Source organism: Coenobita brevimanus, chromosome 57, assembly GCF_032717465.1.
Source record: "Coenobita brevimanus isolate Jiangsu-jjx chromosome 57, ASM3271746v2, whole genome shotgun sequence".
NCBI lineage: Eukaryota > Metazoa > Arthropoda > Malacostraca > Decapoda > Coenobitidae > Coenobita > Coenobita brevimanus.
The window spans coordinates 23,183,014-23,203,117 of NC_137010.1; the positions used below are offsets into that span (position 1 = coordinate 23,183,014).

The 20,104-nt window shown below is 44.0% G+C and overlaps 1 protein-coding gene across 1 annotated transcript in view; it reads left to right on the plus strand.

Annotated features, from left to right (window-relative positions):
* LOC145401930 (chondroitin sulfate N-acetylgalactosaminyltransferase 1-like) overlaps positions 1 to 20,104 on the plus strand; it is a 49,746-nt gene that overhangs the window by 3,953 nt on the left and 25,689 nt on the right. The window contains exons 2-3 of the mRNA XM_080274036.1: positions 10,626 to 10,921; positions 11,921 to 11,966. Of these exons, the coding sequence (XP_080130162.1) occupies positions 10,626 to 10,921; positions 11,921 to 11,966 (342 nt within the window). The remainder of the gene's footprint in view (positions 1 to 10,625; positions 10,922 to 11,920; positions 11,967 to 20,104) is intronic.

Here is a 20,104-nt window from a genome sequence, read left to right on the forward strand (position 1 = left end):
CCACCACCACCACAACAACAACAACCACCACATCAACAACAACAATAATCACAACAACAACAAAACAACCACAACAACAACAAACAACAACCACCACCACAACAACCACCACCACAACAACCACCACCACAACAACCACCACCACCACCATAACAACCACCATCACCACCACAACAACCACCACCACCACCACAACCACCACCACCACCACCACAACAACCACCACCGCCACAACAACAACCACCACAACAACAATCAACATCAACACAACAATTACCACCACCATCACCACCACAACAACAGAAATCACCACCACCACCACCACAACAACAAAAACCACTATCACCACCACCACCATAACAGCAACAACCACCACTACCAATACTACATCAGACCAGCTCAGACCAAGAGCGTTGGCAAATATTTCGTACAAAATGTGTATGTCACTGATAGGAAAATTTGTGGATAGCCATATCACCATGAATAACAAGGCTAAAGAAACACAAGGAGACTTCACAAAGGGAGCTAGAATAGTAGACAACTTACTAACCTTACAATACTGCCTAGAGGTTAGGTACCAGAAAGGAAAACCTCTTATAATAATATCCATTGATTACTCAAAGGCATTTGACTCTATTAAAAGAGAGAAAGTAGTACAGGCACTAATGCGATACAAGGTACACCCAAAGATGATAGATACCATTGTTAACATATAAAAAAGACAAAACAAAAATAAAAGTACAAGTACATGATTCTGAAATATAAATGGACATAACTAGCGGGATTAGACAAGGCTGCACAGGTTCGACAATATTATTCAAATTAATAACCAACCTGATAATAGAAAAATTGGAAGGACAAAATATTGGATTCATCAATGAGAAACTGAAAATAGTACTATTCTTTGCTGATGATGGACTCCTAATGGCACACTCGATAGAAGATGCAAAAGACTATCTAAAAACAGTAATAGAATTTAGTCAAGAATGTGGTCTAAACATAAATACAACAAAACGTAATATCATCATCCAAAATATGAAAAACCAGCCAGATGAAACAGAAGGGATAAAAGTAACTGATAATATCAAGTACCTTGGATTACAGATAGACAACAAAAGAAACTACTTCAAAACACAGAAGGAAATGATGGCACAGAAAGCTCAAAAGATGGCAAATATTACATACTCGGTAATAGCAAGGAGTTGTAATAAAGTCATGATAGGTAAAACCTACTGGAAAAACGTAGCTGTACCTACAATACTTCATGGGTCAAATATCATAAATTACACGGAAGCAGAAATTGAAAAGCTACAAAGGATAGAGAGCGGAGTATACAGACAAATATTAGGAGCACCCAAGTAGGCAGCAAATTGCACACGAAGAGGAGAGATTGGAGCATCATTAGTTAAACAAAGAATAATCACAGGTAGATTAGAGTACACCAGGGGTATTCTTCAAGGCAAAAATGAATTACTAAAAACTATAATATAAATGATGAATATGCAAAATATGAACTGAATGAAGGAAACGAATAAGTACAAGGAATTAATAGGAATAGCTGACAGAGAATTAATGATTATGACAAAAAGCAGACTAAAAGAGAAAACAATGAATTGGGACACACAGAAATGGAAGGAGGAAGTATCTAGGAAAACAAGCCTGAAGATATATAAAGAATGGAAAGAGAATATCAGAGAAGAACAAGTATATGATAACAGACCAGCATCAACAATCCTCTATAGAGCAAGAACAAACTGCCTGCCATTATTCGATAGAAAGATACATGAAAATGGAAATATAGAGTGCAGATAGTGCGGTGCAGAAAAAGATCTGGAACATTTTATGCTCGAGTGCACAGTGAACAATGAACAGAGACTGAATGCTGTGGAGTTACAAAAACCCTACATTGAAAATAAAGAAGAAATAATTGGAATTTTTTTATTTAGCGACATAAACATTGAACAGAAAAAAAAGTATCCTATATAAACTCTGGGAAATAAGAAAAAAGAAATTAATGGAGCAAAGCACAACGTAGTGAATGCATGAAAAAGACTAGAGTTCAGGAGGTGCCGTTGAAAAGGCATTACCTCCGACAATCATCTGATCTGATCTGACAATAACCACCATCACTACCACCACAACAAAAACCACCATCACCACCACCACAACAAAATCCACCACCATCACCACCATCACAACAATAACAACCATCACCACCACCACAACAATAACCACCATCACCACCTCTTCCACAACATTCATTCTCATAGTCTGAATTCACTCTAAAACAAGCCCCACTATTACATGCTTGACCGCTCCAAGATGGCGGCCGCACAGACGCACCGTTGCGGTACTGAAGAATGAGCGATGCGGCATCTAGTCTTATATATATCTATGGGGAAACCCAGCCACAGGTGTTACGCAAGGTGATGAAACCAAGATATACACCCACCAGCATATAGTCATATCTTCACAGTCATTCAGTTGTCTATACTGGACGACGGGAAATAGAGGGGAGATTCTAATTATCACTAATAAAAGCTGTTTTATATCATAATCGTGACTATCTATCTATCTATTGCCAGACGCCTCAATCCCGTTTGGGGTGGCCACAAACAAATCGCCTCCAAGTCGCCCTGTCCCCCGCTATTTCACTGCCCTGCTCCCAACTCACACCCCTCTCTCTCATATACCTCTCCACCCCATCCCTCCATCTCATCCTTGGCCTCCCCCTCCCTCTTCCCCCCTCCACCTCACTCACATATACTCTCTTTGTCAGTCTTTCACCCTCCATCCTCTCCACATGGCCAAACCACCTCAGTGTGTTCCTCATAACGCTTCCTATCACATCGTTTCATTAAATTCCAAACACTTGTGATGAAACAAATTCCACCGTTATTCCGTCTTCTGAAGTATTCCAAATATCAAAGACGAGTTGGACATGACAACCCAGGTATATGAATGCAGTATATTTTGATTACAGGTAAACTCATGATGATGCATATGTAGACATTTAGTGACATAATAGTGATAAAAGTTGACTATAAGCCTATTACCCAGTATGTTATTCCCAACAATTTCCACCCGACAGCAATACATGGCACCCCAAACCACCCACCCCCACCACCGTCTGGTCTGACACAGTTGCCAGACTTGTGAAGCTATCCCTGCTGCTTCGACTTAGGCCTATCTGTTCGAATATTTACGGGTTTCGGAACGAAGACACGACTTTTTTGGCTGACTATACAAGACAGTGGTGGTGGCTAGAAAATAATGCTTTCAACACGGCATACAAACACTGATTACAACGATGACGCTTTTTTTTTTTTTAACCCAGGTAATTTTATTGGTGGATGAGTATGGGAGTGTGTAAGAAACGGAATTTAAAGGTGAATGTAGGGGAGGGTAAAGTCTTCGGGAGAACTGGTCAAAGAATATGCAATGAGGTTGGATGAGGAGGAAATGGAAAATGTGAGTGCGTTTGGGTAGATGAGTAAGGATGGAAGTTTAGAGGGTGAAGTGCTTGAAATGGTACATCAAGAATGAAAGGTTGCTGGTTCCTTGAAAGCAGTGATAAGAAACAGGGAAGTGAGCATGGAAATGAAAAAGTTACTGCATGACAGTATTGTGATACCAACTCTGACGTATGGAAGTGAAGCTTGGACGTTGTTGGAGGGACAGAAGTCTAGAGTGAGAGCAGTAGAAATGAGTTATTTGAGAGGAGCATGTGGAGTCACATGGAGAGACTGACTGACAATAGGATGCGTTAGGAGAAACGCACTGAGGTGGTTTGGCCATTTGGAGAGGATGAGAGTGAGAGACTGATGAGGAGAGTGTATGTGAGTGAGGTGGAGTGGGGAGAGGGAGGGGGAGGCCAAGGATGAAATGGAGGGTTGGAGTGGAGAAGTATATGAGAGAGGAAAGGGGGTGAGCCTCCATGTCTCATTGAAATGAAGGGGGACAAGGCGACATGGAGGTGATTTGTTTGTGGCCTACGGGATTAAGGAGTCTGGCAATAGACAGATAGAGAGAGTTTATTTAACTTAAAATTTCGGCTAGCAAAAATAAAATACAAATTACTTCCTCGGGCTGGAAGGGTTAATATAGGTATAAGACTGGTAATAGGCCTAACAATGCAGCATTTTCATATTCAAGATGTGCCTGTCGCCCAGTATTAAATTAGTTTCATTAACGTAGCTTTTTGTTATTACTAGACCATTTGACTAAGCTTAAACCTTTGCCGGAGGGGTTACATAAAACCTTTGTTAACTCCTTTAGGTAGAGGCGTTGAGTTGATTAAAATCGTCTAGAAGTTTCAAGAATAACCAGTAAAATAACGTTTAAACCACAAATTACGGATCTGGGTGAGTTTGCCAGTGCTGCAAATTGTGACAGCTGAGTTGTAGTTTCGGTGGCATAGCACTCTTCAGTTTTAACCCATGCGTGGAACTGTTGGCAGTACCGGTAGATATTATTATTACAGGCCAGACGCATGTGTTGCTATTATATTCTGACATTGCGAAGTTACATGTTATATTGGCAGGTATGAGTATATGCTGTAACATCTAAAGTGCGCAAAACAGGTGACGCAGCACCGGAAGTCCGTTTTTGTTTGCTAGTTGATAAACTATTACACACACACACACACAGCCTGTCAATCAAGTAATGATACAGAATAAAGCACCTGTTGGGGTCAACACTTATCAATAAATAAATGCCCAGCCACAGAATACATTTTGAAGGAAATTGAACTTGGAGAGTGAATGATTAACTAATCAACTAGTTCCAGTCAAGTTTACATATAGAATTCATGAAGTTTGTTGGAATATGCGTTTGGATTATATATATATATATATATATATATATATATATATATATATATATATATATATATTCCTCTGTGGTACACTGGTAAAGTGTGCGTTTTTGTACACTGAAGAATGAGGGTTCGCACCCCGCCAGGGTAATAAACTTTGGGAGTGTTCTTCAGGCCATGTACTGCATTGGCGGACATGAGGGATGCTGTGGTTGAACCAGTGTTGCATACTATAAAGCATGCTTGCACCCAGTCGGCTTGCGCGGGTCGATTACACTTGGTTCACAGACTACACACACATCCAAAGCCACTCCAACACTACAATTACACTTACAAGCACTTCTCACCCTACTGTACATACAGTTTCTACTAGACAGCCTAAGCCACTTGGTAGAGATACATTGGCTGTATCGTCCCCACTTCGGTCGGGATAGGCCGGTTCTGCAGTGGACACACAAACGGCTGATGAGATTATATATATATATATATATATATATATATATATATATGATATATATATATATATATATATATATATATATATATATACATATATAAGATTATTCTAAAGAATTCCCCCAAAAGTGTGCCATCAGACCACAGGCCCTCGTGCAGTTAGCCTCGGACAGACCAATATGGTGCAGAATATGTTCAGAGGACAGAAAACTGGAAGAAGACCTGACCAGAAGAGAGGAAACGCTTACTCAACGGCATCTTAACCCCGCGGGAATCATCCCTTCTGGACACCAACACCCCTGTCGGACTCAGCAGTCACCTTTGATGGCATCGCCATCGGGGAAGGTGACTTCATCCTCGTCATCATCTCATCAATCCCATCATCATTCAGAGCAAGCGTCATCATCGACAACGATGGACTGCCATGAGCAAGTGTGTGTGTGCGTGTGTGTGTGTGGGAGCGCACATCTCAACTCATAGACTATTATTTTGGTGGATTTGAATGAAACTTTCCAGGCGAGTTCGTCTGGTTACTCCGATGGTGTTCTACCAAATACAGTTGACAACCATGGTTTTTAGGGGTTCAGGCCCCTCACTAAATAAAGAGTTCTCATAAATAGTGAAAGGAGGACAGGTATGGGTTTGATATCTTATTAAGAGTTGTAGCCTACAATGTACTCGCATCAGTAATGCGATATTTGGAAAGCATGACCCCCTAACCATTGAGTCTTGGGGGTCAGCCCCTTCTTAGAAAGAAAAACGATCAGAAGTAGGGGAAAGTAAGCACATGCATTTCAACCAAACGTTTCAGATCAGTCTATCTATCTATTGCCAGACGCCTCAATCCCGTTTGGGGTGGCCACAAACAAATCGCCTCCAAGTCGCCCTGTCCCCCGCCATTTCACTGCCCTGCTCCCAACTCACACCCCCCTCTCTCATATACCTCTCCACCCCATCCCTCCATCTCATCCTCGGCCTCCCCCTCCCTCTTCCCCCCTCCACCTCACTCACATACACTCTCTTCGTCAGTCTTTCACCCTCCATCCTCTCCACATGGCCAAACCACCTCAGTGTGTTCCTCATAACGCTTCCTATCACATCCACATCAACACCACAACGCTCCTTTATATCCTCATTCGTCAGCCTGTCTCTCCACGTGACTCCACAGGCTCCTCTTAAATAACTCATTTCCACTGCTCTCACTCTTGACTTGTGTCCTTCCAACAATGTCCAAGCTTCACTTCCATACGTTAGAGTTGGTATCACAATACTGTCATGTAGTAACTTTTTCACTTCCATGCTCACTTCCCTGTTTCTTATCACTGCTTTCAAAGAACCAGCAACCTTTCTTCCCTGCTGTACCCTTTCAAGCACTTCACCCTCCAAACCTCCATCCTTACTCATCACACTACCCAAGTACTTAAACGTACTCACATTTTCCAATTCCTCACCACCCAACCTCGCTGTACATTCACTGACTTCACCTCTCTCAAAGACCATCACTTTACTCTTCTCTACATTCACCTTTAGATTCCGTTTCTTACACACTCTCTCAAACTCATCCACCAAGCCTTGCAGCTCCCCTTCGTCTTCACTCAACAACACAGTATCATCTGCAAACAACAGTACAGGGAGTTTCCAAACACTATCCTCTCTCACCAGGGCCACTCCAACATCCACTACCCTACCTTGTACCTCTTTTATTACCCCATCCATGTACAGATTGAACAACCATGGAGACATGACACATCCCTGTTTCAAACCAACTTTCAAAGAGAAAATTCACTTAGTTCAGATCAGTACAATATAATATTTTCCATGGTTGTTTTCAGGGGGTCAGCCCCAGTCTAAAACTTATAAAGGATACAAAATGCAGGAAGCAAGGCAGAAATGACTTTGGTATCTTAGTAAATGTTGTACCGTAGTAAATGTTGTAGAATGGGCCACCATTAGGTAAATACTACCGGTGTCGTATGCACAGAATGGCTTATGCTGGAATTTACCATTCCCTTCTCTTTAGCCTAAAATAACCTAACCAAACCTAAACTGATCTTAACCAAACCAAACCTAAACAAACCTTAACCTAACCTAACCGTATCCTAGATCAACCTGACCTAAATAAACCTAAACTCAATTCACGAAATGACGGATTTCACAATCTGCCAGTAACATTCTCTCTCTCTCTCTCTCATATATATATATATACATATATAAAATGCTAGGTGTTTTAAGGGTCGGCTTCCCGTCCCTTAAACGCCTAGTGTGTAGCTGGCCTCTCTTTCTAGACCGGAGCTTAGACAAATAGGAGAGAGGCAGGACACAAAAACTCAAGGCAACAACTTTACACGTGTATTACTAAATTATACAGTGGAACGGGTAGATGTCACGGTTACAGATACACTGGACAATTACAACTCTTACATCTAGATATGGGTTATCAGTATCGCGCAGGATACTGCTCGGGTCAAAATGAATAGCACTTGGGGCAGGGGTTTATGTATTATTAGTTACAGGAAGTCTAAGTTTTATATATTCGTGGAGTAGCTGGTACTGTTTCACTGTTGGTAAGTGTTACTTTAGCACTGGGGTCTGTGTACGGTTGTAGTATTAGGAGGTGTTATCAGACTGTAGCATATTCACTATAATAAACCCGTATCTCGCTGCATGGCCGTAATCACGGTTGCACTGTCACTTTTACTCACTCGACCACGCTGATATTATCACTGGTGATTTTCTTCTTGACTTCCGTTATGTGGTTAGTTCACTGTTCTGCCTTCATGTCACTGAGTCATGGACACTGTGCTATCACTGTCACTCCTTTCTGATCCGGGCGTTGTAGCGGTCAGGTATAAGGACGGCGGAGGTGTCACAGCCTCACTACTGATGGGGCTGGGTTCCTCCAAGGGCCTCTGTGTCCAGAGGCCACGGGATCACGTGCAGGGGCGTCCTCTCTCGTCTGGGGCTGCAGGTGGCAAAGGGCCTTGTGCTTTCAGGGCTGGGGGCGGGAATACGACCCTCAGGGCTGGGGCTGAACAACTGCCTGAACTTCTAACTCAGGCGCCTGATGGAGGACGAAGATCTCCAGCGTCGGGGTGTGGGGAGATCCCGCCCGGGGGTCCTGGGGGCAGTCTGGGGTTCCTGAGGGTTGCGGTCCCCGGTGCTCGGCGGTACCATCTGGAAGGGGCTACGGCACCGGCCTATGTCGGGGTCTGTCAGGTGGGTCCTCTCCAGAGCTGGTTGAAGGGAGAAGAGGCCGGGGGAAGTCACGGGGCCTCTCCAGTACTCCTCCAGGCTAGGGACTCCCTCTGAGTCATGGGTTGGGGAACAGGAGTCAGCTCCTGATGGAGGAACAACTACAGGCCATCTCCTGCCATAGGGCCCGGCTACTGGCAGTGGCCTTCTAGGGGCACGGCTACAGGCTGTCGCCAAGGCACAGCTACTGGCCGTGGCCTGGGGGAGGGAGCAGCTACCAGCAGACCCAAGGGCACCTTCAGAGCGGCTACAGGCCGTCTCCTGATGAAGGCGGGAGCAGCTGCAGGCCGTCTCCTTCCCTCAGAGCAGCTACAGGCCGTCTCCTTCAGGAGGGTTTAGCAGCTACAGGCCGTCTTGGGAAGGGCACCTTCAGAGCGGCTACAGGCCGTCTCCTGATGAAGGCGGGAGTGGCTGCAGGCCGTCTCCTGATTCCCCTCAGAGTGGCTACAGGCCGTCTCCTTCAGGAGGGTTGAGCGGCTACAGGCTGTCTCGGGGAGGGCACCTTCAGAGCAGCTACAGGCCGTCTCCTTTGGGAGGGTTGAGCGGTTACAGGCCGTCTCGAGAAGGGCATCTTCAGAGTGGCTACAGACCGCCTCCTGTGGAAGGCAGGAGTTATCTACATGCCATCTCCTTATTTCCCTCAGAGCGGCTACAGGCCATCTCCAGGAGGGTTGAGCAGCTACCGGTCGTCTCTGGGGTGCTGGCAGGAGCTGGAGAAACAGCTCCACCCCGATGTTGGTTGGGGAAGGCTCTCCCGGAAGGTAGTCTTGTATTCCTGTTATGGTGCCGGTGAACGAGCTCCAGGTCATAGGGGTGCATGGCCTGGGCGGACTTATGCCGTTGACGCCCTGAGTCCCGGCGCGCTGTCGTTGCTCCTCTATGGGCTCCTTGTGGGGGTGTTGGGTCACCCCCTGTGGCACTATACTTCATATATATATATGTGTGTGTGTGTGTGTGTGTGTGTGTGTGTTATGCAGAGTGTTCTGTGTCCCGACTTTTCAGGTCCAGTCACAGTGCAACTCTAGGTCCTTAATTCCTGACCAGGTCAGAACTAGCAAGGAAGGGAGACACAAACACCCCGAGTGAACAAATACACCAATATATTAATAGAGAAACAATTACACACACAATATTCTACGACCAGAGTCGAAATTACACAATGCCTTACACTGATATTGGTCTGAATCACTGTCCACCTAGTTCAACATCTTTGTCTCACGTCTGGGTTATTTCCTCACGGTATCACAGGCAATATTTCGCCAATACAGACACTACATCAACACTGAGAGGTTTACATACAACACAATTCAGTATACCCACAGGGACAGCTCTTAAGCTTAGGTGCTCGCGTGACATAGACGGGTCCTAGTTAATACATCTCTGCGTGACATGTACAGCAGTCCCTAGCTAACTTAGCCTCTATATATGCGCCACACACGCCGAGAATATACCATAGTTCACACTGGGGGAAAGTGGGGGGGCGAGGGGCTTACTGAGAACAGGGAGGGTTTCTCTCTATGGAGCCGGGCCGGGGACAGGGAGGAGAAGAGGGGGATGGTCCTGTACTGGGATACTGCTGTGTTACGTGAGTGATATGGGCTCGTCTGTCCTGTCCAAAGGGGGGGTCTCAACCTGGGGCTGGGGTTATACACTCTGCATGTGATTCACAGGGGCTTAACTCGTCAGCAAGAGGGGGAGAACACTGAAAGGGGGTGTGTGTGCCACATATGGGGATAGGGGAAAGGAACGCAGGAGAACAGTTCACTGGTAGCTCACTGAAAAAGGGGGGGTTCACAACACTGGGGAGGTATACTGTATAATCTGAGACCTGTCACTCACAGTTCTGACGGAGAGGAGACCACAGCCCACGGGGGAGACGGCCTATGCAGGGAGCTCCAGGTGGTGGCTAGGCATGGGAGGCGGGCCGTCCGGGGAGCTGCGCAGAACAGTGGGGCTCATGGAGTTGCCGCTAGTCCAGGAGTGATGGGGCAGCTTTCTCACCGCGTTGGCCCTGCAGGAGGCAGGGCTCTCGGCACTGGGCCTGAAGAGGGCTAGAAGTCAGGCTGTACGCCATTGACCCTTGGTTGTCTTTGGGGTCCAGGGGAGCGCCTGGTGGAGGCCCGGCCTGAGGGTCGGCCGGGAGAAGGGTGCTGCCGAGGTAGGGCAGCCTGTACCCTGGTCCGGGGCGGCCGTCAGGGGAGAACCGCAGCTGCTTGCATCAGGGGAGGCCCTTTGGCCTTGGTGAGCACCTGGGGAGGCACGCTGGCTCCGGGGACTGTGGCCTCGGCTGCAGGGAAAGGCCGACAGTCCTGGCAGAGCCGGTCAGTGTCTGGGGTGGCCCAGGCTGCAGGGACTAGATTCCGGGCCTCAGGGGCACCTTGTCTGGTCTGGACTCAGGTGGGGAGCCTGTAGGGGGAGAGACTCTAGCCTTCCAAGGAGACAGCTGGAAAGAGTGGCACCTTGCTCTAACACCAGGGTGGTGGAGCAAGCCAGAGGTGGCTCTTTTTGTCATCCAGACCCTTCAGGCACTGCCTGTGCTCCTACATGGATCAGGGGTGTTGGGGCACTCCTGTCATAGGGCTAGGGCCTCCTGCCCTGGAGACGTTGGGAGGAAGAGGTCGGATGTACACTCTTGGCTTTTCCCACAGCTCTGACAGAATATGCCCTCCCTTCGTCGGGCTGGGGTTACCTGTCCCGGGGACGTCAGGAAGTACAGTAGAGGTCAGACGTATTCTCTCGGCTTTTGCCACAGCTCCGACGGAGTGTGCCCCCCTTTCGTGTGGGAAGGTCTTGTGCCTGTAATGTTGGGAGGAAGAGGTCGGATGTACTCTCTCGGCTTTTGCCACAGCTCCTACAAAGCGTGCCCTCCTTCAGTCTAGGCAGGGGAATAGCAACCCTAGAGGCTCCTCTTGAGTTCTCAGTTAGGTGTGGAGCCAATCCAGAAGACTCGGCGTCCAAGGGTGTGCCTGGGAACTTGCCACTGCAAGTCCCACCCCGATTCTGGCGAGCATTCCCTCTGCTAGAGAGTAGTGTACTTTTACCGTCCACTGCCGGGTGGTCTGGCTGCGCGGAAGAGAGTCGCCAGGTCGCGAGGGAGATGCGCTGTTGATGCCTGGACATCTGCCCAGGTAATTCAGCCCCTCCATTGTCTCCTTGTGGGGTGGGTGTCACCCCCTCACTCTCTCCTCCTGGGGTGGTGGTGTAGGGCTCATCCCGCCGTGCTGGTATTTCAATATACAGTATATATATACATATATATATATATATATATATATATGTTGACCTATAGTTACCTATAGGTCGATAAGATATCCGACTATTTTCCTGACATATGTATTTCATAAAATGTTGTTGATAAATGGCACAGTACTTAAGATAACATGCGGATACTTTCAGCGTAGCAGCCAAAAGGGCACTCAGCACATGCACACTGAGCGGAATGGTAACTTCCAGCATGTCACTCTGTGCATGCGACACCGGACGGGGGGACAAATTATAACGCTATACAGTACTACTGCTACTACTACTAATAATAATAATAATAATAATGATAATAATGATAATGATGTAGTACTACGGTACTACTACTACAAAGTGTATCCTAAGATCACCCCTTCAGGTTGCCATCATTGCAATTATGGCTTGGATACCAGCTTCTTTTTATGATATACTATACATATATATATATCATCAGCCGTTTGAGTACCCACTGCAGGACCGGCCTATCCCGACCGAAATGGGAACGATACAGTCAATGTATCTCTACCAAGTGGCTTAGGCTGTCTGGTAGAGATTGTATGTAGGGTGAGAAGTGCTTGTAAGTGTAACTGTTGTGTTGGAGTGGCTTTGGATGTGTGTGTGTAGTCTGTGAACCAAGTGTAATCAGCCTGCGCAAGCCAACTGGGGGCAAGCATACTTTATAGTATGCGACACTGGTTCAACCACAGCACCCCTTATGTCCGCCAAAGCAGTACGTGGCCAGAAGAACGTTTCCAAAGTTTATTACCCTGGTGGGGTGCAAACCCTCATTCTTCAGTGTATGAAAACACACACTCTACCACTGTACCACAGAGGCTCATATATATATATATATATATATATATATATATATATATATATATATATATATATATATATATAATATGGTGTGGCTTTAGAAGTGGTAGAGTACAGTGGGGCACCAATTTTCACGCCTAATTGGGTCCAAAAATAATGCTCGAAAGTGGAATTAGCGAAAGCTGGGGCATTGTCTTTATGGCAAAAAGGCTAATTGGTTCCCAGTTATTCTAAAGTAACATCAGATTTTCATTTTCACTTGAAATACAGTACATCAAATCACTATTGTACATTGCATTGTGAGATACAAACAATAAAAACTGTACAGTACACATTATATGAGGAGAAACATACCACAGAGACCAGGTTGAGGTGTTTAATGGATGTTGGGGGTAAGTATCCGAGGCGCTTGGCGGGCTTATTTAGCCACGCCAGACGTATTGGCGCCACCTCTTGCTGCCTCGCTACCACTCTCTCTTTCTGCCTCCTCAGATGCAACTTGATGCAAAACTTCCACTCTGTGCTGAATTTCCCTTTGTGCTAGGTTCTCTTGAACAAATCCATCGAAATCTTCATCTATGTTAAGCTCCTCTATGGCCATTGAACCGTGAGAATCCAACACAATGGAGCTAGCACGCTCGTACACAATGGCGGGAATGGGTGGACAGAGTGTTGACATGACGTCATTCAAGATGGCGGTGGGTTGCGGGTGGGCGGTGCAGGAAATTCAAAGTTCAAAATATTGTCCCAAACCCAAAATTTGTGCGCGAAAATCGATTTTTTTCAAGCGAAAGTGGAAGTTAGGGAATATTTGGTGCATGCCGCGAAAGTGGATTCCGCGAATCCTGCTGTAGCGAAAGTTGGTGCACTACTGTAGTTATGTGTGGATCAAATATTTGCAGTGAGACAGATGGTGGAGAAGGCTTGTGAGAAGGAACAGAATGTGTTCATGGCATTTATGGATCAGGACAAAGCATACGACAATGTAGACAGAGGAGGATTGTGGAAGGTTTTGTGCATGTTCGGTGTAGATGGTATCCTGCTAGGTGCCGTCAAGAGTTTTGTGATGGTAGTGAGGCATGTGTAAGGGTAACCTAAGGCCCAATTCACACTATGGGGGCAGTCGCGTTCAGCTCTCGCTATGCTCACGGTCCGGTCAAAATTCATTTCATGCATTTCAGTGGAAGCATTCATACTGGCAGTAACGGTCAGTGAACTCTCTCCTCTCACTCCGCTCACAATCCATTCAAAAGATATTTTGACCAGAGCGAGAGTGGACCATGAGCGGAATGAACGGACTGTGTGAATGCCTGCCACAGTCTTGCTCTGCACTAATCTTGATTCATCCCTCTGAATGGTGTGTTTTCCTTTTTCAGGTCATCCTCAATTTTTAATAGTATTTTTTCAAATGTTCCAGTGTTCATTCTAAAATGGCTGTGAAATTTACTTCCATCATCAATCAGATGAGGAAACAGTGTATGGAATTCCCCTTCAATTTTCCTATTATGCAAGATTGGATGAACCCACACTCTCCTTCTTTTCAGACTTTGTTTTCTTCTTTCTTCATCTTCATCCAGTGCAATAGCAATCATTGCCAACTCGGCCCCTGAAAAGTCACGCATCCTCCATCAATGGTGGTGGCACTTCTACTGCTGAGGGAGAGGGGATAACGGGACCGTGAGCAAAGTGAGAGCGGACCGGACGTGTGAATGCACCAGGACCGTGAGCGGAGCGAGAGTGAAGCGTGACTGGAGTGTGACCGTCCCTATAGACCTTTTCCAGTGACGTCACAGGAATCACATGATTTTGCTTACAACTCCATATTGGACGACAAACTCCTCGCAGTAATGGCTGTCTAGACAGCGCTCTCAGAGATTAAATTGTCAGATATATGCAGAAGTCTGAATCAACGCCACCAAGATCTGTACGGGAACAAGATAAAGTGTTTAGGGCTAGATCCTTACACCATTTCTCGGGAGAAATTCGCCAGTTTCAAGGACTGGGGACCGAAACCAGTTCTCTGATATGGCGATCTCTATCACTATTATTTGGTAAACACTCCATCAAAGTTCACCGGGGCATCCTTCAAGGTAAACAGACATGTCATAAGTATTGTATATGCACAATGTACATAGCTAGAACTGACATAAGGTACTTGTAAATCTTATTGGTAATCAGTAAATTACTGACGTGGGGCCATTGGGGGAGGAACTGTACTATATACACTGACTAATCAAGTAGTTAATGAATGGAATAGGTTTCCCTAGTTGCTGTCCCCTATTTAGAAAGTTTCAAGCATAGGCTAGATAAGCGTATGACAGGTATGGGATGCATACAAAATTTGTCATTCTTACAGTCACACTTCTGTGAGAGCTGCCTAGCGTCGGCCTTTATGGGCTATTGTAGGGAGGGTAAATTAGTCACACTCTTATGGGAGCTGTCTAGCATGGGCCTGTTGGCCTACTGCAGTTATCCTCTCTACTTAATCTTCAAGTTAGGGCCTAAGTTAGGTTAGGTTAGGTTGGTTGGGTTAGCTTGGTTTGGAATTAAAAAAAAAAAAAGCAATTTCCGACAAATAAATATCAGATTCAAATTAATCATACATATAAAACATAAAAAAAATGGTGAGGTAGGTGTAATCCTGGAAATTTACCAAAAAATTTACTTATTTTCGAAATTTCAGTAATTATAGGCCTAGATACATACACAGCCTATATACTGTATGTTTAGTTTTACATAAAATTCATAATTGATAGTACAGTATATGTCAACACTGTCAAAATTACTCGATGTTAACTGTTACATTACAACTGAACACTGGCACAGATTTAAATTAGGGTAATGAGTAGGCTACCACAACATAAAACTAAAAGACTTCAACAATATAGTTTTAATGATTTTACATTTTATATTAACAAAAAAATCTTAGTAGCTACATACCTGGTAAAAGATCAGTATAGGGAGCTGTTGATATAAGTACATTATTTATCTTCTTATTTGTAATTAAAGTATTTTTTATTCAACTGGAGCAAGTATATATTGAAAGTTTTGCTTTCTTCGGAGCAACATTCATTTCTAAATCAAACAGAAAATTATAAATAGCAGTACTAGTAATTATGCTTCAGTTGTAATTGAAACACTGTTCAGCACAGAGGCTTACAGTGGTATATAACAGTTTTATACTGAAATGTTGAACAGTGTTCTGTACTGCACTATTATTATCATCCGCCATGACACAAATATCAGTTTCAGATGAATCGCACTGAAAAACATTGAAAAATTAAAAATATAAGCTTTAACCTAACCTAACCTAACCTAACTTCCTTACCTAACCTAACCTAGCTTTAATTATGACCTAATCTGCAATTTAATCGGTTTTACTTATGCATCTAACATTCTTGATCATCACTATGTCCGATTTGGTTTGGGCGAATCTCTGGAATAAAAACAAAACAAGGCCTGTAACATTTTCCCACGCACACATATGACCGTGTGGGTCTTTTGCTCCGTGACATTAACATAATTAGGATATCCCATGACACCTACAATTGCTAACAATGATACATATGCCCGTATCTGCCTGCAAATCATTGGCTCACCTGATATGAAAATGCTTGCTACACAGGTGGGAGTAGGCCGTCAGCTGCCAATTCTCCCTCTTCATGGCAGCTATTCAGTTCTGTCGCCTTTCCTCATTGGCTAGAAACCTGTAGAAGTGTACCCCACTTCCAGTTTTCTACCTTGCCTTACAGCCGAAGGCACAACAGTGGAATATCATTGTGGATTCTGCAGTACACCCTCCGTAGACATCCGACAATTTGCCGTCCAATATGGCGCTGCAAACAGTCACGTGACTCGTGACATCACGTGGAAAAGATCTATAGTGTGAATAGGGCCTAATTGGGCATCTAAGTGAATGGTTCATGATCAGTGTGGGGATCCGACAAGGTTGTGTGATGTCCCTGTGGATGGGATGATGAGAGAAGTAAAAATACGAGTAGTGGAGAGAGGGAAGGCACGGGTAATTAATGGTGATAGATGGAATATCTCAAATTTGTTGTATGCGGATGATGCAGTGCTACTTGCAAATACTGGTCAAGAGTTTGGTAGACAAGTGCAGAGTTTTGCTGATGTCTGTGAGCATCGTGCCTTGAGAGGAAGTGTAGAAATGAGTAAAGTGATGGTAATCGAGCGAGAAGGTGACTCCAAGTGTGATGTTACAATGAATGGAGAGAGACTGGAATTGGTGAGAGAGTTCAAATACCTGGGTACAGTGATAGAAAAGAGGAAAATGTTCAAAAGAAGTGGAATGTAGAGTGACACAGGGAAGGAAAATAGCTGGTGCTATGAAGGCCTTGCTAAGAAACAGAGGCTTGAGTGTTGCAGCTGCACGAGGCTTACATGGAGTGTAAGTGCCAACTTTAACATATGGATGTGAGACTATGTTGTGGCATGAAAATGGAAAGTCAAGAGTGAGAGCAGTGGAGATTGGACTGCTGAGGAATTTATGTGGAGTACAGAGAGTGGATAGGATACGAAATAATGCGATTCGTGAAAGTTGGGAGTGAGGAAGTCTGTGGACACCAGAATCGACGAGAGTGTACCGAGATGGTTTGGTCATGTTGAGAGAATTGATAACAATAGAGTGGTGAAAAAGATATATCTGAGAGAATTTGAAGGAGGGAGGAGGTGGGATAGGCCAAGGAGGTGGAGGGATATGATGGATGAGTGTGTGAGGAAGAGAGGTATGGAAGTCGGTGAGGCTAGAGGACTGGCGACATCAAGCTGACTGGATGAATGTTGTGAGAAGTGCATGATCAGGGATTTGGCACACCTTTTTAACGTGACAGCGTTCGAAGTGACCATCGGATACGTTTATGTGAGCCTACAGAATGTGGTGAAAGTTTTTGGCGTATCAGATAGAGTCAGGATTCCTGGGGCTTGAATGATGAGTGAATGGAAGCGTGGACCATTGGAGTGGGCCATCTTGGGCTGTCTGGACGTTGCTACTCCTCACCCTGCCATAGGGTGGGAAAGAAAGGAGGTCCGGATGATGATGATGCATATAATTTGTTTATATATTTGTAGTTCTCAAAATCATCTACATACATATCGCAAGGTTGGGTATACAGTTTCCATGTTTTCTCAGAATGCACAGGAAAAACCTGCACATCTGCATTATTATTATTTGTATATTGCCCGATGCTGTATCCACTGAGGGGCGGCCACAACGCAAGACCTAGGATATTTCTGTCCCTGCTTAGCAACGACCACTTTCCCACGTCGTAACACCCTCAACATTGCCAGCGTCTTCCACTTGTCTGATTTATTGCAACTTTCTTCCCAGGGCTAAATAAAATAAAAGCAACAGAACTTGTGAACTCTACAACAGTAGATAAGAATGGTGCTAACGTTTGAAAAGTTTTTTGAAGCAGTATTATTAAATGATAAGGAGATTTGGAATTCCGATGACTCTACAAGTAAATTTTACACTAGTTAAATATTCCGACTTTTTTTTACAAACTAATCTGTCAGAGTGCCAATATAATGTTTATACTGAACATCCAAGTTTAGTGTTGAATACTTTGAGTAAGCCCTTTTTTTGGGTTCTGTGAAGTGCCAAGACAAAACTTGTATTAAAATTCCAAGCCTACTATACTGTAGACCATTGGTATTATTGAGCAAGCATTTATCAGTTCATGAAAATGTCTAGAAATAATAGGTAGTCCCTATGTACCGGAAATGAAAGTTTAGGAAAATGTAGTTATCGGCAAATGCAAGCCTATGGGAATTAAATGAAAATAAAGCCAATGAATATTGAGAATGGAAGTTTGCGAAAAAGTGACCGTATTCCTTGGAAATTAGAACATGCAAGCCACGGAAGATAAATTGAAAGTGCCAAGGAAAATAAAAACGTACACAGGAAAAATATAGTAAACAGCCAGGCCAAGAACAATGCATATACCTGAGTAGGAAAATACTGAGATGGCAAGTTTAATAATTTACCTTGAAACTGGAAGTCTGGGAAGATTCAGTTATTATGCAAGTACTTAGAAAAAAGTTAAAATGTAATCCCTCTACAGTATATATTGTGAAAATCAGACCTTGTAGAGAATAGCTAATCAGCTTGAAAGAGGTGTAGGCCTTGGGAATGCAAAAAAATTAATAGGCCATCAATATAGTTGTCAGCAGTACAGTTAATGCCATATGCCAATACTGATTTTTTTTTTTTTTTTCGTATAGTTTTCTGAAAAGTGCCAAAAAAGTGTAGCCTGTGTTTGATATTACAAAATAATCCCAATAGGCTTACTCAGATCAACCTAACTTCTACTCAGGAAAATAAACGTGCTACGAAAAAAACATATTGAAAACCAAGCCTGATTGTGACAAAATATCTTTAGATTCATCAAACGTGATAGCCTACTTTGAGCCCTCCGGAGAAAGTGGTAAGGAATGTGAGGTAACTAATATTGATAATCCTGGCGTATACCTTATTTGGAAAATAGTCTTATATTGAAAATTATGCTTTGGTGTGACAATGCTAATAGCCAAAGAAAATTTGTGTTTTATATCTTTGAGCCTTGTGAACAAGTTGCGTTGAGTATTGGTAAATATTGATTTCAGTGCTATTTTAGACACAGCAAGCCACGAGAATACAAACCTTAAACTGAGAAAAATTGGTTAATATTGACGATGTAAGCCTATTTTTGACTTTGCAAACCAGATTTGAAGCCTGCTGTTTGAAAATACAAACTCAAGTTCCATTCTGGAAGCAGAAGGAACAGTCCATTTTCTGCAGCAACCAGTGTCATATGTCGAAGGGCTGCAACAACTTCAGTAGATGTGTTCAGCAAGAATATTGAATGTATCGAAGTTGCAAACGTAGCCAAATGTTTCGTTCGTTTTGGCCGTTAAGCTGGACCATGGGCGTGGTTGGACTGAGCCTGAACTTCCGTAAAATGGGAAGAGGATCCTGCTTCATCTTGGTCATAATTACCCTCTCCTGCTTACTGTACATCTCTCTACCGGACTCTGTATGTGAGTACAGATTTGCAGCTTGCTGGGTTTATTTCTTTTCATTTTGTCACGTGCTTCATCTTATTTGTTTTCCTGTGTTGTTTGTTCATCTTTGTTTTCCTGTTTCCTAGCTTTTAGTTACCTTACGTATGGCAGTTTTGTTTCTAGTTTTCTTGTTTCTGTATGCTAGTTCATAGTTGATCCACTTAATGCTTCATTATATAATTTGATGTCACTTGTTATTTTCTAATTGTCAGTACCGGTACTTCGTTTTATAATGTTTGTGCTATATGATAATTGGTAGAATTTTACCACACGGGCTCAGTGATTCCAGCTGCCTTCTTCAACCACTATCCTCAGGGACTTAATTTTAGTACAGTAATTTAGTACAGTAACTTTAATACAGTACCGGTATGTTTATTTTACACAACGAATAGAAAAGACAAACCACAAATTTGGAGGGATTTAAACCGCCAATTTGACCATGACGCTGTTATCCCGACTGGG